At 39.4% G+C, this 17,247-nt stretch overlaps 1 protein-coding gene across 1 annotated transcript in view; it reads left to right on the top strand.

The window, feature by feature from the left end:
- The window catches only part of CHPT1 (choline phosphotransferase 1), a gene marked incomplete at both ends in the record, with an annotated part of 33,614 nt that overhangs the window by 10,970 nt on the left and 5,397 nt on the right, over positions 1-17,247 (top strand). The window contains 6 exons of the mRNA XM_080706238.1: positions 6,283-6,430; positions 7,198-7,339; positions 10,267-10,351; positions 12,924-13,055; positions 15,175-15,333; positions 16,196-16,321. Coding sequence (XP_080562364.1) covers positions 6,283-6,430; positions 7,198-7,339; positions 10,267-10,351; positions 12,924-13,055; positions 15,175-15,333; positions 16,196-16,321 — 792 coding nt within the window. The remainder of the gene's footprint in view (positions 1-6,282; positions 6,431-7,197; positions 7,340-10,266; positions 10,352-12,923; positions 13,056-15,174; positions 15,334-16,195; positions 16,322-17,247) is intronic.

Genomic DNA, 17,247 nt, shown 5'->3' with positions numbered 1-17,247 from the left:
CAGGGTAGCACCGGTGCCCATCCACCCAGCCTCACTTGCTGTTCCATGGTCCTCGCTCACCTACGTACTTGGATACGTGCACTTCCCACTCAGTCCTGCCACCTTCTCAGTACTGCGGTGATGTGCTCTGTGTCTTCTGCTGCAGAAGGCCATGCGATCCACTAACATTCTCCTGCCTGGTGGCTGACCACTCCTGTGACCAAATTCCTAGGGCACATCTCTCTTTAACCCTCATCATGAGACCGAAGGACTATGTGAGCAACGAAGCCCAATTGTTTGAGCAATTAGGAACTAATTTCCTTCTGGCTAAGCTCCCACCAAGAGGTGCATTCCCCCAGTAAGTGAAAGCAAGCTTGTCTTTGATATGTCCCTGTTTTTCTCTCCCTCTTTCTCTCCTTCCTCCCCTTTCTTTATTTTGTGGTACTGGGAATTGAACCTAGGGGCATTCTGCCTCCAAGCTACACCCCAGCCCTACTTTTTATTCTTTATTTTTTTATTGGTACATTAATGGGGTACAAGACGGTAGAGGCATGCATGCACACATCACTCATTCAGCCCTTCCCCAGTTCCCACCCTGTTCCCTCCCTTTACCTCCTTCTCATGTTTGGCTTACTGACTTTGATATGTTAGTGAATGTGTATCATGTACCTTAGGGAACTTCCCTCAGCCCCCTTCCCAGCCCCCCTCAGTTAGGTCACCTTATTTGCTCATCTATGGTTTCTCCTTCATCTCATTCCTCCTATGACCCATTTTCTCCCTAGCTTCCATATATTAGAGATAGCATCCAATTTTTTTACTTTTTATGACTGACTAATCTCACTTAGCACAATGTTCTCTAGCTCCATCCATTTCTCTGCAAATGACATAATTTTGTTCTTTATGGCTGAGTAAAATTCCATTGTGTACATATCCTATAGTTTTGCAATCCATTCATCTGTTGATGGACATCTTGGCTGGTTCCATAGTTGGGCAATTGTGAATTGTGTGGCTGTGGACATAGATATTCATGCATTAGTTTGGTAGTTTGGTTTCCATTCTTTTGGGTAGATACCCAGAAGTGGTAATTGCTGGAGCATACAGTAAGTTCATTCCCATTTTTCTAAGGATCCTCCATACTGATTTCCAAAGTGGTTGCACTAATTTGCAATCCCACCAACAATGTTTTAGAGTTCCCACTTCTCCACATCCTCGCCAGCATTTGTTGTTGTGTTTTGAATGATTGCCATTCTAATTGGAGTTAGGTGAAATCTCAGGGTAGTTTTGATTTGCATCTCTCTGATTGCTAATGATTTGGAACATTTTTTCATGCATTTATTGGCCTATTTTTTATTATTTATTTTGAAACAAGGTCTCACTAAGTTGTGGAGGGCCTCACAAGTTGCTTAGGCTGGCCACAAACCTGTGATTCTCCTGTCTCAGCCTCCCAAGTACTGGGATTACAAGAGTGCACCACCATGCCCAGCTTTTTCTCACTTTAATTGGTTTCTGCTTGCCTGCACTGTGGAGCAGGATGAAAATGTTCTGCTGTAGACCTTATAGAGAGGCCAGAGTACTCATAACCCAGAGAAAGTGACCTCTTTAAAGCTTTCCCAGAACCTATCAGGGAATGTACCTGTCAGGTAATGCTCATTATTGAGACGAGCACAGGGCCTTTCTTGGGTCCTAAAGATCACTTTCTGCATCTGTTATTTCTTTTTTTTTTAATTATTTTTTTTATTGGTGCACTGTATTCATACATCATAGTGGGATACATACTTTTGTAGACATATATGCACACTTTGCCCAGTCAGCCCCCACCCAATCCCCACCCCATTCTCTCCCTATTCCTCCCTCCCATGCTTGGCTTAGTGGTTGACATCTAGTATTATGGCAATTTATCCAAAATTAAAAATGATAATCTCACATAACAGTTTCATTTGTCTGATACCAAGCTTTTGATGACTTAAAGATAACATTTCAATATTTCTTTTTGCTTTCTTTCTTACCAGAGAATATTTTTTTCTATTTTTTAGGTGAAACTATCATATATTTATATATTTATTTTTCAGAAAAAAAATCTATCCTAATATTGAATATGGACTCTAGATACCCAAAACGATCTTGAAAAAGAACAAAGCTAGAAGATATATATTTTCTGATTTCAAACCATATAAAGCTACAATAATTGAAACAGTGTAGTACTATTCTAAAGGCAGATATATAAACCATTGGAGTTAAATAAAAGCCTAGAGCTAAATTCTTCCCTATATTGTCAAGTTATTTTTGACAAGGTTACCACGAACATTTGGTGGTGGAAATAATAATCTTTTAACTAAATATTGTTGAAAAATAATAATTACATGGAAAAGAATAAAATTGGACCCTTACCTAATCCCATATACAAATATTAACTCAAAATAGATAAAAGACCTAAATATAAATCTTAAGACTATAAATTTTTAGGAGAAAATCTGGGTCATAAAACCTCACAACAATGAAATTGGCAGTGATTTCTTGGATATGATTTCAATGGCACAGGCAACAGAAGAGTATACAAACTCCCTAAAAAATAAAAAAAAAATATCATATATCCAAAGACAATGTAAACAGAGTTAAAAGTTACTAATAGAATGGGATAAAATATTTCCAAATGCTATATCTGAAGGTATATTAATATTCCAACTAGAAATCCTAAAAATTAACAACAATAAAGGCAAACAATACCATTTAGAGATAGGGAAAAGACTAACATAAATAGTGAATCTCCACAGATAACCAATCTTAGTTGTCTGTTGGATGGAAACTCTTGTTTCTCTGGTTCTGGTGTGTGTTACCCATTTCTTCTTTGTAGTTAATCTCTTTGAGTATTTTCTCTAGTGCTGGTTTTGAAGACATAAATTCCTTCAGTTTCTGTTTGTCATGGAAGCTTCTTATTTCTCCATCTAATTTGATAGAAAGTTTTGCTGGGTAGGAAATTTTGGGCTGAAAGTTGTTTTCTTTCAGAGTTTGGAATATGTTACTCCAAGGCCTTCTGGCTCTCATGACTTGGTTTGTGAAGTCTGGAGTGATTCTAATTGGTTTGCCTCTGAATGTCACTTGGCCCTTTGTTTTTGTTGCCTTTAAGATTCTCTGCTTGGCTTCCACATTGGTCATTTTGACAATTATGTGGCGTGGGGATCCTCTTCTCCGATCCTGTCTAAAGGGAGTTCTATAAGTTTCCTGGACCTGTGTATCAACCTCTTGCTCTATGTCTGGAAATTTTTCTGCTATTACTTCCTTGAAGAGATTGTTGATCCCTTTGGTTTCACTTTCTTTTCCCTCCTCTATTCCAATTATTCTTAGGTTATCTCTCTTAAAATGGGCCCATATTTCTTCAATATCAGATTCCTGCTGTCGGATATTTTTTTCTAGATTAGAAACTATGCGTTCATTTTTTGATTGCTCATCTTCTAAGAGCGAGATTCTGTTCTCCATGTGTTCTAATCGGTTGTTTGTGCTTTGAATTGAGGCCTTTACTTCATTAATTGCATCCTTTATCTCTTTTTGGCTCTCTCTGAGTTCTTTTCGAAGCACCTCTATTACTTCTACAGTTATTTTCCTGATTTGATCTTCTAGAAATCTCTGATTTTCAGTTTTATCGTGTTCTGATGTTGTGGGGTTGTGGGCATTCATTGCTCCAGTATTATTCCTCTTTCCCATGATTTCGGAGGTTTGTGCCTTCTCTGGGTTCTTCCCTTGGGTCACTATGACTTCACTTAAGGTGTTCTGGATCTCGAGTCAGTAGTATCTCAGACCCCACTACTCCTTTACTGGGTTGTATCACAGAGTCTCCGACCCAGAGAGTCGATAGAGGCTGCTTTAAACTATGGGGGGTGCCAGGTTGCACATTCTCCTATGGTGTGATATCTCTCCTAGGGAGTACAGTACTGGGATTTGTCCTCTGTGGCCCGCAATTTGACTCATTGTTCTTGAGTATGCAGATGTAGCTGTACTGGCCTCGCTGAATTCGCTGCTTCTGCCGCCGGTGGCAATATGGCGCCGCTGCTACGCCCTTGGCTGTGGGGCTGAAGTTTTTCTTCTTGGTTTTGATTTCCACTCTGAATCCCTGCAGCGTGTGCTGAGCTCGGCCACTGGAAGCTTTAGATGCTCTCTGTGCCGAGAAATCCCGCCTGGCTGTTCCGCAGCGGCTCACCTCTGCTTGCTGTAGCCGTCCCGTGAATTCGCCTGTGCCGCCGGCAGTGTGGCGCTGCTTCCGCGTCTGCCGCGTCCTCGGGCGTGAGGCCGGTTATCTCCTCTGTGGCTCTGTTCTCAGTCCGCTTTCTCTCTGGAGCCTGGTGATTTTTTTGTTTCTCTGGTGATGGTGTTTTCTGGCTATGAAAGGCGCTGATTTTGTGGTAATGGAGATTTGTTGTTAGCGGAGCTCTTAAGCCCTGCTTTTCTCGGTCGCCATCTTCCCGGAAGTCCTCTCCTGCATCTGTTATTTCTGATCAAAGAACTTGAGTCCACTTTTCTCTTGAACTCTCAGAGACAACTGGGTATTTGTGAGGTTTCTTTCTTCATCGGACCCTGCTAACACTTAAACCACTAGTCTACACACCATGGCTTTCTCGGCAACTAGAACTAGTTTTTACCTAGCTGTATTTGAATGTTAAAATAGTTTTTAGTGACCTGGGCATGGTGGCTCATACTTGTAACCAAAGTACTTGGAAGGCTGAGAGAGGAGGATCTCAGGTTTGCAGCCAGCCTCAGATACATAGTGAGGCCCCCTACAACCTAGTGAGACTCTGTTTCAAAATAAAGAATAAAAAAATAGGGCTGAGGTGTAGCTCAGAGGTAGAATGCCCATGGGTTCAATCCCTAGGATCTCAAAAACAAACAAATGTTTTCATGGTCTTGCCCTTGAGGGCCTTTCCTACAGACAAATGTAATAAAAAGAAGAGGGAAAATGTAAAATCAAAGCTATAGTCTTGGGGAAATTTTTGAATTTTACAACTGAGAAGAGTCTACATTTTATATTCTCATATGTTAAAAAAAAAAAACACCCGCATACCCTGGATCTAACTCCAAAACTATAGTTCATAATGATTTTGCTACCAGAATTCCATAGGTCCCAGAGAAAGAAAAACATATTTATAAGAAATACCTTATGCTAGCTGTAGGTAAGGTACTGAAAATTAACTGGATCCTGGTAAGGCTGTTTTTTAAGTTTTGTTAGGGCCATTTGGAAAAGCTTTTAGTATAGGACTAAGTTATGACCAGGTTGCTAAGGTAGTACATGTCTGAAAATTCTATCCCCTGCCCTGCCTAGGGGAACTGAATGATTCCCAGCCTCAGGTGAGCCTGAAGAATTGTCTGACTTTCTATTCTCTGGTACTTCTTCCTGTCTCCTTCATTATTAGTTTTCTCTCTTTCTGGCACAGTTCTCGGCTAAAGATTCAAAGATACCCTCTGTGGCACCTCTCTGCACAGCTTTCTCCTCTTCTCTGCTGCCTGACCTTCCTAAGCACCAGCGGGCGTGTCCTCAGCACAGCCACGTCACTGGACTCTCTTTGGTCCCCCGTCTTGCTCTGTGGCCTGGACACAGCCTCTGAAGCAAATATGGGCACATTTCATTGTTTCCCCTCCCTCAGGAATACCAGGCTGTCTGCCTCGTCTAAGGAACTGTTGGTTCATTTATTTTTATTACCTTTCTAGTTATATAAGGTGGGAGGGTAAATCTAGCCCCTGATAGGCCATCATGAATGGACACCGAGGTCTTCAGTTAGCATTAAGGTTTTATTTCACCGCAAACACTTCATCAGTAATTTCAGATCTGTGCCACATATGAATTAAATTATATTCAAAAGAGCCATAAGCTAGGCGTGGTGCTGTACTCTTGAAATCCCAGTAGTTGGAAAGCTAAGACAGAAGGATCACAGGTTTGAGGTCAGCCTTAGCAAGTTAGCAAGTCCTTCAGTACCCTTACACACGCACACACACACGTGCACACACACACGCGTACACATGCACATGCACACACACGTCAGGGGGCAGGCAGGAATCATGATCAGGGTCCCAACCCTTGCTCAGCCATGAAACTTCATGTTTCTCACAATGTGGAGCTGCTGCGACCCTTACCCAGATGATTTTGACGCCTCAGTTTAATTCTCATCTGTAGAAGGCAAGTTATTAATGATCTTTATGACACACTGATATAAGACATAAACTTAAGGAAGCAGGTCAGTTGGCTTAGGTTGAGCTATTTTCAAACATATCCTAGCCTGTGGTCACTTAACAGTCTTTATCATTTACATGTGTTTTTAGGCACCATACTGGACATACCTTTTGTGTGGACTGGGACTTTTTATCTACCAGTCCCTGGATGCTATCGATGGGAAACAAGCCAGAAGAACAAACTCTTGTTCTCCTTTAGGGGAGCTTTTTGACCATGGGTGTGACTCTCTTTCCACAGGTAAATAAGTTAGAGTGTTTTATTCGTATAATTTTGTTTTTCACTGATATCTTAAAAACCAAAATGAGCAGAACTGTTTGAGCAGTCAATTTTATTGTAGAAGTATTCATTTGGGGGCAGTTTTGCACAGTATGTTTAAAAAGTGTGTCCAAGAATTCATTTTGTGCCAGGTGTGGTGGCACATGCTTGTAATCCCAGCACTCAGGAGGATCGTGGTTCACGGACAGCCTCAGCTACTTAGCAAGGCCCTGCACAACTCAGTGAGACCCTGTTTCAAAAATAAAAAGACTAAAAAATAGGGCTGGGGGTGTAGCTCGTAGATATAATGCCCCTGGGTTCCATCCCAGTACTGTGAAAAAAAGAGAGAGAGTGAGCGAGAGGAGAGCAAGAGGAGGAGGAGGAGGAGGAGGAGGAGGAGGAGGAGGAGGAGGAGGAGGAGGAGGAGGAGGAGAATATTGCGCACGCTTGTAATCCCAGCATTGAAGCTGAGACAGGAGGATCGCAGGTTTGCCGCCAGCCTCACTTAGTGAGGCTCTTTGCAACTCAGTGAGACCCTGTTTTAAAATAGAGAATAAAAAATAGGGTTGGGGGTGTAGCTGAGGTAGAATGTCCCTGGTTTCCATCCCCAGTACTGCAAAAAAATTTTATTTTGTTAAATGTACCTTATTTTAATACCAGGATTTTGTCCCTAATTTATTTCTGAACATCCTGAGGCAATTATTTCATTATTTTTAATTCTTATGATTCTTAAACCTTGTTTCTTTCAGTATTCATGGCACTTGGAGCGTCAATTGCTGTACGCTTAGGAACTCATCCCGACTGGTTGTTTTTCTGCTCTTTTGTTGGGATGTTCATGTTTTATTGTGCTCATTGGCAGACTTACGTTTCAGGCGTGTTGAGATTTGGAAAGTAAGTATGCTTTTTAAGTTAAACATTTAGAAATATAATTCGTTTTCATAATTGGATATGGCATTTGTCCATTATAAGGGAGACAAATCTTTATGCAGTAATTTAAATTATTTTAATTTACTGGGGTGTCCACAAATGCTATATATTAATGTAAGTTTAATGTGTTCATGTTACAGATACATTATCTGGAAAATAAAAATAATTTTATTTGTATCTCATTCTCTAATTTATTCATTAGCCCAAGCTTACAATAGACAGGAGAAAAAGAAAAGAAGGGATTTGAATATTATAGAAAAAGGATATACACATGCTTGTAATCCCAGAGATTTGGGATGCTGAGGTAGGAGGATTGCAAGTTTGAGGCTAAACCAGTCAATTTAGCAAAATCCTATCTCAAAAAGTAAAAAAAGGGCTGAAGATGTAGCTCAGCGGTAGAACATCCCTGGGTTCAATCCCAGGACTGCAGAAGAGAAAAGAAAGGAAAAATAAGAGAAATGGAAGAAAAGAAAGGAAAAAAAAAGATATACATTATTTAAATAAGGATCAGTTTACTCCTAAAAAAAATAAAAACCACCCTAATGTGATATGAAGTTAGAGGTCTTTTCTGGTCAGACCATCATGTGCCCCAGAAGGGGGCTCCCCTTGACGACCCTCACCAGCAGCCGTGACTGTGAGACAGCCAGCTGCTGTTGACAGTCGGTAAGATCACGCAGTAGCAGCCCGTAAATGCTGCAGCTCCACGCCAGATGACACCTGCGCCTCTGGCTCTGCTTTCTCAGTCACCCAGGAATAGTGCACAAGGCAGGAACGCTGCTCTCCCTCCCCGCTCTCAGCCCGTCTCTGCCTGGACCATGAAGAACGACCTGCCATCAGTCACTCTCAGCTTTGGTCTCTCTTGTCTGCTGTTTCTTGTTTTGTTTTCTGCTAATTCTTTTAGCCCCACGTTCTTGCTGCATAAAGGAAACAGTAACTCTGAGAAAAAAAAAAATTCTGATAATAAATGAAAGAGGAAAAGCTCAAAAGTTTGGGTCATTTAGCAGAGGGAAGTCTTAGGCAGTTTTTACATTGATTCCAAATGATGGAATCACTGCAGCTGCCACCTCCTGGCCACCTGCACGTTTTGGGCACTGTACTAGGTGTTTTACAGGCATTATGCCCTCTGCTCCTCACATTAGCACTGCAAGCAAGGTGGGTCTTGCCTCCACCTTACAAATACCGCTGCCAGTAAGTGGTAGAGCATGATTAAAACTCAAGCCGTTGCCTTCAGACCCCACACTCTGAATGACCGCAGCTTGGAACAGTGGTTCCAGCTATGTGTTGTATACTGTGGAAGGATATGGAATACATCTAAGATAGTATAGGCTCTTTTTGTGTGTGTGTGTGGTACAGGGGGTGGAATCCAGAGGCTTTCCACCTCTGGGCTATACTACCAGACCTATTTTCTATTCTATTTGGAAACAGGGTCTCACTAAGTTGCTGGGAGCCTCACTAAGTAGCTGAGGCTGGCTTCGAACCTGTGGGATCCTCCTGTCTCAGCCTCCCAAGCACGGGTATTACAAGCGTGTACCACCACGCTTAGGAACTACATAGGCTATAGGCTCCTTTTTAGGAACTACATAGTACACTATATTAAAGAGATGAGATAATATTTCCATGACACTGCTAATAGAGTCCATATCAAGTATGACATGACTTACTTTAGGTTTCCAGAATTACTGAAGGAATCCTAAATAAGGAGAAAGTACCTATGGTCTGAATTAGTTTAAGAAAGCTATAAAGGAAAATGGCCTTTAGCTGATTCCTTACATACAAATCAAGAACCATAGAATAAGAAATCCAGGTAAAAATTCAACTATGCAAAATGAGAAGGATGAGAGGATCACATGCTGGCATTAGAAGCTTTTGAAGAAGGAATAGCAGAGCCAGTATTCTTGCTGGCTCCTATGTGTTGTCCTCCACCATACAGTGATGAGGAAAAAAAAAAAAAACTCTCACCAAATGTGTGCTCTAGGACTTCCTAGCCTCTACACCCTGAGTTCAATAAACTTTTATTAACCATAAAAAAAGGTTTCGTTAGCTTCTAGAAAATGCAGACTAGAGGGGCTGGTTTTGTTTAATTAGCATTTTCTTTAGAAAAACTTAAACATGTTTATGTATAGGGGAAAAATGTCTATGAAAACAAAAAATATATAGTGACTATTAGCAATTTAATAAGGAAAGCTGCCAGGTGTGGTGGTGCACACAATGTAATCCCAGCATTTGGGAAGCTGAGACCGGAGGATCGCGGTTCGCGGACAGCCTCAGCTACTTAGTGAGGCCCTTTGCAACTCAGTGAGACCTTGTTTCAAAATAAATAATAAAAAACAGGGCTGGTGGTATAGCTGGAGGTAGAATGCCCCTGGATTCCACCTGTAGTACCACAAAAGAAGAAAAGAAAGAAAGAAAGAAAGAAAGAAAGAAAGAAAGAAAGAAAGAGAGGGAGAAAGAAGGAAGGAAGGAGAGAAAGGAGAGAAAGAAAAAGAAAGCAAACAAACTAGCTAGCTAGCTAGCTGTTGGAATTTTCTCTAAGTGAAATTGACTTAGAAATGTTTAAGAATTTTCCCTAAATCATTTGGTTGTTTGTCTTCTAATTTATAAGAATAATTTGTAATTGTAAAAATGTCCAAACTTTGCAGAAGTATATAAAGTGGATCAGTCTTCTGTAGTCTCAACAACTATTAGCAATTTGATACATGCCATAAAAGTTTTATCCCTCTGCCCATATTGATAACTACCTATGTGCGAGCACATGCTGTTCTGTTGTCATTTTCATTCAGTATAGTTAGTTGAAAATTCAGTGATGGAAGTAAAGTATTTAATATATGATTAACTAACCTCCAGTCAGGAATCTTACTTATATATTGTCTGTGCTTTTCTTTCCTCTCCAGAGTGGATGTGACTGAGATTCAGTTAGTTTTAGTGGCTGTCTTTGTGTTGACCACATTTGGAGGAGCAACAATGTGGGACTATACGGTAAATCCAAGTATTTATTTATTTATTTATTTGTGTGTGTGGTACTGGGGTTCCTGGAAGCCCTTCTACCTCCGGACTATTTTATACTTTTATTTGGAAACAGGGTCTCCTAAGCCAGCACAGCTGGCTTCGAACCTGCACGATCCTCCTGTCTCCGCCTCCCAAGCGCAGGGATTACAAGCGTGTGCCACCACACCTGGCAGATCCAAGTATTTAAATATATATTTAAGGACTTAAGATATTTAGGATAAAATGTATTGTTAATCTTCAGAAATCCTTGGCATTGTATTTAAAATTCATTCCATTAATCTTTTATGTTCATTTTATGTTAATATCCTATATACCTTATAATGTTATTTTCTTCCATGCATGAATATTTTGGTACATAGAAAATAATAACTCGATTTCTCTAATACATATATATATACATATATATACACACACATATACATATATAAAAATACATATACATATATATACACACACACACACACACACACACACACACACACACACACATATACATATATAAAAAGATAGCCAGGCGTGGTGGCACACGCTTGTAATCCCAGCATTCAGGAGGCTGAGACTGGAGGATCGCAGTTCGTGGACAGCCTCAGCTACTTAGTGAGGCCCTCTGCAACTCAGTGAGACCTGGTTTCAAAATAAAAGAATAAAAAATGGGACAGGGAGTGTAGCTCGGAGGTCAAATGCACCTGGGTTCCATCCCCAGACCCGAAAAAAAAAAAAAAAGAAACCACCAATATTACCTTGTCCAGGCCAAAGTTTATCTAAAAAAATAAACAGTTTTTTGGCCAGGCATGGGCACACACTTGTAATCCCAGTATTTGGGAGGCTGAGACAGGAGGATCACAGGTTCACAGCCAGCTTCAGCTACTTGGTACAGCCCTCCACAACTTAATGATACCCTGTTTCAGAATAAAGAATTAAAAATAGGCCTGGGGGGTGTAGCTCAGAGGTAGAGTGCCCCTAGGTTTAATCCCCAGTTTAATCACAATAAAGAGATAGATAAACAGTTTTTCTTAATTTCAGTCAATTATGTTTGAAATTTATCCCCGAATATTAGAAAAGAAAAATGGTTGTCTTTTAAAAATCTACTTGGCAATGAATATTTCCATATTAATGAATGTTTTTAATTTTACTTAGTTGGTGACCTCTGTATTTTGATGAAATTTGGCTCTTATGAGGTCACTGATAAAAACTCAAGCTTTGCTTAGGAAAAAATTTTAGGAAGAAACACATGATTCTGTCACGATCTAGATGAAACTTTGTGAGAGGAAATATTTAATCACAGAAGGTATATGAGAACTCTGTACTGTCCACTCAGTTTTGCTATGACTAAAACTGCTGTAAAAAAAGTTTAAAAATGTATGTATTTCCCTGTGGCTATTAGAATTGCAAAGGACTCTACTTATCAGTTGGCTCAGAAATAGACTTTCAAGCCGGGCGTGGTGGCGCACGCTTGTAATCCCTGAGCTTGGGAGGCGGAGACAGGAGGATGGCGTAGATTCGAAGCCAGCCGCGCTGGCATAAGAGACCCTGTTTCAAAAATATAAAATAGGTCTGGGAGTGTAGCCCGGAGGTAGAAAGGCTTTCCAGGAACCCCAGTACCACCAAAAAGAAAAAAGAAAAAGAAAGAAAGAAATAGACTTTCAGCATATTTTTAAAGTAGTGGTACATTCCTCAAGACATATTTCTTACCATGTAAGCATAAACAATAGAAGCAAGGATATGCTATCATAGGTCCGTATAATATACTAGGGGGATGCTATGTCTTTTGTGGTAGCTGCTCATCTACTATCCGTAAGATGGTGAGCGTGGACCAGTTGGGTAACTACAGCCATTGTCAGGTGTGATTGTCTTAAATTTTGAATTGAATCTTAAAATTGTTCCTTTCAATTTTTTGACAAGATCATAGCAAGAAAATATACTTGGTTATTCTCACCAATGAGAGTACTTTTTATGTGTTCTAAAGTTTATTGCTAATGTATAGTTTCCATAAACTTTGATATAGTTTTTCAAAGTGTATTTTCAAAATATGATAGCCTATGGTTCCCCGCAATTCATTGTTACTGTTTTTTAAATCCTTTGCTGCCTTTGGAAGTTTTCCTGAACAGTATTTGATCAACAGGTAAATATATCACTGGAGATTTAACTCTGGATATTACCTACACCAATGTTCTGCATGCACACACCATAGTTGTCACATTTACAGTGCACACCATAGTGTCGCCTTTCCCGTGATGTTGCCTTTTGGGGTCTACTAAAATTCAAGTGAACTATCCTTTTTCATGTTTAATCTAGGTAAACCTAAATATTTAATTACAATTATATGCATAGACTAAACCAATTTGGTGAATTCATTTGTTCCTTAATGAATAAACCAGTTCCAGAAAATTTTTTGTCTTACATTCTAGAAATTCAGGCTTGATTACAAGGAAAAGGATGGCTTATTATACAGTGCCATATCATAATGTTTCTTTCTTTACTATTTAATTGGAAGAGAAATTATATTTTCTTAATGATTTGTTTCTCTCCTCTACCCCTAAAGATACCAATTCTAGAAATGAAATTGAAGATCTTTACAATTCTCGGATTCGTAAGTGGAGCAATATTTTCCTGTTCAAATTATTTCCATGTTATCCTCCATGGTGGTGTTGGCAAGAATGGATCTACTATAGCAGTAAGGCATTAATTTCATCATTATCAGTATTTTTTTAGTATTAATTTATTATAAATTTTCTTATAACCAGCTATAAGATTATTTGAAAATACACCAAAACCCAAGAATGGGGAAGGAAATGAAGTATCTTAAAAAGAATCCATTGTAAGCTGGGTGTGGTGGCACACACTTGTAGTCCCAGTACTTGGGAGGCTGAGATGGGAGGATCGCAGGTTCAAGGCCAGCCTCAGCTACTTAGTGATGCCCTTTGCAACTCAGTGAGACCCTGTTTCAAAATAAAAAATAAAAAATAGGGCTGGGGGTGTAGAATACCCTTGGGCTCAATCCCTGATATAAAAAAAAATTATAAACACAGCACAAAAGCATTTTAAAAACAGCCTTTGGGGGAAGAAAAGAAGGTTGAGGGTGAGGCAGAAGCATCACAGGTTTAAAATCAACCTTAGCAACTTAGTGAGACCCTCAGCAATTTAGTGAGAACCTGTCTCAAAATGAAAAATATGAAGGGCTGGGGGTGTGGCTTGGAGGTGAAATACCCCTGGGTTTAATCCCCAGTACCAAAATAATTTTTAAAAAAAAAACAAGCTAGATAAAGAACTATTAGTCTAAAGTTTTATAATTTATTATGTAGTATTCATTATATATATAATTTTATATTACTCTATAGTAAGTTATAACTTAAAATATATCAAGTTTATGAACAAATATGAGTCTTTTAATGAACACATTTTATTGTTGTTGTTGTTGTTGTTGTTGTACTGGAGATGGAACCCAGGGGCATTCTACCTCCAAGCTATGCCCCCAGACCTATCTTTTGCTCTTTATTTTGAAACAGGGTCTCACTGAATTGCGGAGGGCCTCAGTAAGCAGTAGCTGAGGCTGGCCGAGAATCAGGATACTCCTTGTCAGCCTCCCAAATGCTGGGATTAGAAGCGTGTGCCACCACACCCAACTTAATGAACACATTTAAATGGTGGTTTTAGATTTAATAAGCCTTAAACCTGAATTGAGTTCAGTATTTTGTTTAGAGTAAGCAGTGCTGAGAGCTGGCCATGGCGGCACACACTTGTAATCCCAGTTACTTGGGAGGCAGAGACAGGAGGATCACAGGTTCACGGCTAGCTTCAGCTACTTAGTGAGGTCCTCTGCAACTTAGTGAGACCCTGTTTCAAAATAAAGAATAAAAAAATAGGGCTGGGGGTGTAGCTCAGAGGTTTAATGCCCCTGGGTTTTATCCCCAGTACCGCAAACAAATAAATAAGTAAGTAAGTAAGTAAGTAAGTAAGTAAATAAAAATAAATAAAATAAGCAGTGCTGAGAATCCTCCTGTCTCAGCCTCCCAGGCGTGGGGATTACAAGTGTGCGGCACCACACCTGACTCCTAAGGATATTTGTAATGCAAGTGCAAAACAGAGTGGGATGAGAAGGTATTGATATAGAGAAAAACCAGGGCAAAATTAAAGTCTTCCTAATCACTGGTTGAAAAATTTTATGGAATTGGCAGGATAAGCTTTTTTTCAGCATCTTCACAAAACTATGTTAACTTGATGGTCCACATATTGGTGTCCTTCACCATAATGATAATATAGAATATAATAGGTTATAATATATAATAAAACACATTGTTCTTATTTTTTTTTTTTTTGCAGTACTGGGGATGGAACTTCCCCAAGGGCATTCTACCTCTGAGCTATACCTCCAGCCTATTTTTTATTCTTAATTTGAAACAGTGTCTCACTGAGTTGCAAAGGGCCTCACTAAGTAGTAGCTGAAGCTGTCCTCAAACTACAATCCTCCTGTCTCAGCCTACCAAATGCTAGAATTACAAGCATATACCACCAGGCCCAGCAATACATTGTTAATTTTTAGTTTATTAGCTTAAAACATGTGCATAAATAAAATTAGAATCATATATTTGTAGCACTATATCTGGATAACCTTAGGGTTCTGTGGAAGTTTCAAAAGTCAGCACAACTAAGGCTTATATACTCCTTTAGGCCATACATTACATAATCTTTTTAAGGTATCTAGTTCCTTGCACAAAATAGATGTTCAGAAAATGTTTGCATTGTAATAAATGTGGTGTTAAGATGTGATGCTGATTTGTGTTTTAATCCCTTAGGGTACCAGTGTCTTGTCACCTGGACTCCACATAGGATTGATTATTATACTGGCAATAATGATCTATAAAAAGTCAGCAACCAATTTGTTTGAAAAACATCCCTGTCTGTATACCCTAATGTTTGGGTGTGTCTTTGCTAAAGTTGTACAAAAATTAGTGGTAAGGAATTCTTTTATAATTCATGGTATAAATATTGTACTTAATCCTCAAACACAAAGCTGGAAACTATTTCATATAAGTCATAGGGTTTTCGTTGTAGTGTCAGATAACAATAAATAGATATTTCTATTCTAAGTAACATTATAATGAGTTAATGTCTTATTCAGTTCTTTTATTTGTTTAGCTGTAATTATCAATTACAACTTTCTGATCTCAAGGAATTTAAGTTTGTTTGTTTGTTTGTTTGTTTGCAGTACTGGGGATGGAACCCAGGGCATTCTATCTCTGAGCTACACCCCCCTGCACTATTTTTTAGGTTTTTATTTTTTAATTTTTTATTATTTATTTATTTATTTATTTATTTTTTTTTTTTTGGTGGTACTGGGGTTCCTGGAAGTCCTTCTACCTCCGGGCTACACTCCCAGACCTATTTTTATAATTTTTTATTTGGAAACAGGGTCTACTAAGCCAGCACAGCTGGCTTCGAACCTGCGCGATCCTCCTGTCTCCACCTCCCAAGCGCTGGGATTACAAGCGTGCACCTCCACGCCTGGCTAGGGTTTTATTTTTGAAACAGGGTGTCACTGAGTTGCAGAGGGCCTCATTAAGTAGCTGAGGCTGTCTGCGAACTGCGATCCTCTGGTCTCTGCCTCCCGAATGCTGGGATTACAAGTGTGCACCACCACGCCCGGCTAGCATTAACATTTTTAATAAGCTATCTATGAGTTTAATGTATAGATAAGTCTTTCCGTACCAAATGTCAGATTTGTCTTTCTAGTCAAAAAAAGTCAAAATCCTTTTCTAAAAATAAGAACTAGAACATTTAAAATAGTGAAAGTATTTTACTTTTTTTTTTTTACAGATAGCTCACATGACCAAAAGTGAACTGTATCTTCAAGACACCATCTTTGTTGGGCCAGGTCTATTGTTTTTAGACCAGTACTTTAATAATTTTGTAGATGAATATATTGTTCTGTGGATAGCAATGGTAAGTGCTTTTATGCTTTTTCTAACAGATACTGGATCACATTGTGTGTGTGTGTGTGTGTGTGTGTGTGTGTGTGTGTGTGGTAGTTGGGGTGGAACCCAGAGGCTTTCTACCTCCAGGCTATACTTTAGACCTATTTTATATTTTATTTGGAAACAGGGTCTCACTAAGTTGCTAAGAGCCTCACTAAGTAGCTGAGGCTGGCTTCGAACCTGCGTGATCCTCCTGTCTCAGCCTCCCAAGCGTGGGGATTACAAGCGTGCGCTACCACGCCCTGGCTACTGGATCACATTTTTATAAGCCATTTCAATGAGACATCAGATGCCTCAATATTTAGTCTATATACAGTAAATGTTTCTGAATATTTAAAATTACTTCTTTAAAGCTGTGAATCATTTTATACAGTGTATACAAATGGCCAACATATCTGGAGTCAGGTTTCCAACCACCTAATCCTTGGAAACAGAACTGTGTACCTAAAATATCTTTATCCCCTCCCCAAAGCAAAACAAAGATGTAAAAAACCACTTATCTCTGCCCAAAGGATTTTCTGACTTTACTTAATCATGCCTATTAAAATGAGTCCCTGCTTACAGAAGATAAAAAGCCAATTAGATGGGGTTAGGGAAGCAAAAGTGGGCACTTATTGTGTCAGGACCTGTCAGTTAATATTGAGGAAGTGACATAATAGATAATACAGGATAATAAATATAAAACTCTGAAACCTTGTGGAGAGTGTAATTTAGTGATGATGATTTAGTCATCAAGCAGAGGTTAAATTCTGATGATATCCTGCTTAAAAAGGGATATAAGCCAGGTATAGTGGGACTTGCTTGTAATCCCAGTACTTGGAGGCTTCAGCAGGATTGCAGGTTCAACAACAGCCCGAGCAATTTGGCAAAGTTCTCAGTAACTTTGCAAGACCA

This window comes from Muscardinus avellanarius (assembly GCF_963383645.1).
Source record: "Muscardinus avellanarius genome assembly, chromosome: 11".
Classification (NCBI taxonomy): domain Eukaryota; kingdom Metazoa; phylum Chordata; class Mammalia; order Rodentia; family Gliridae; genus Muscardinus; species Muscardinus avellanarius.
This window is presented reverse-complemented; position numbering and strand designations above follow the sequence as displayed.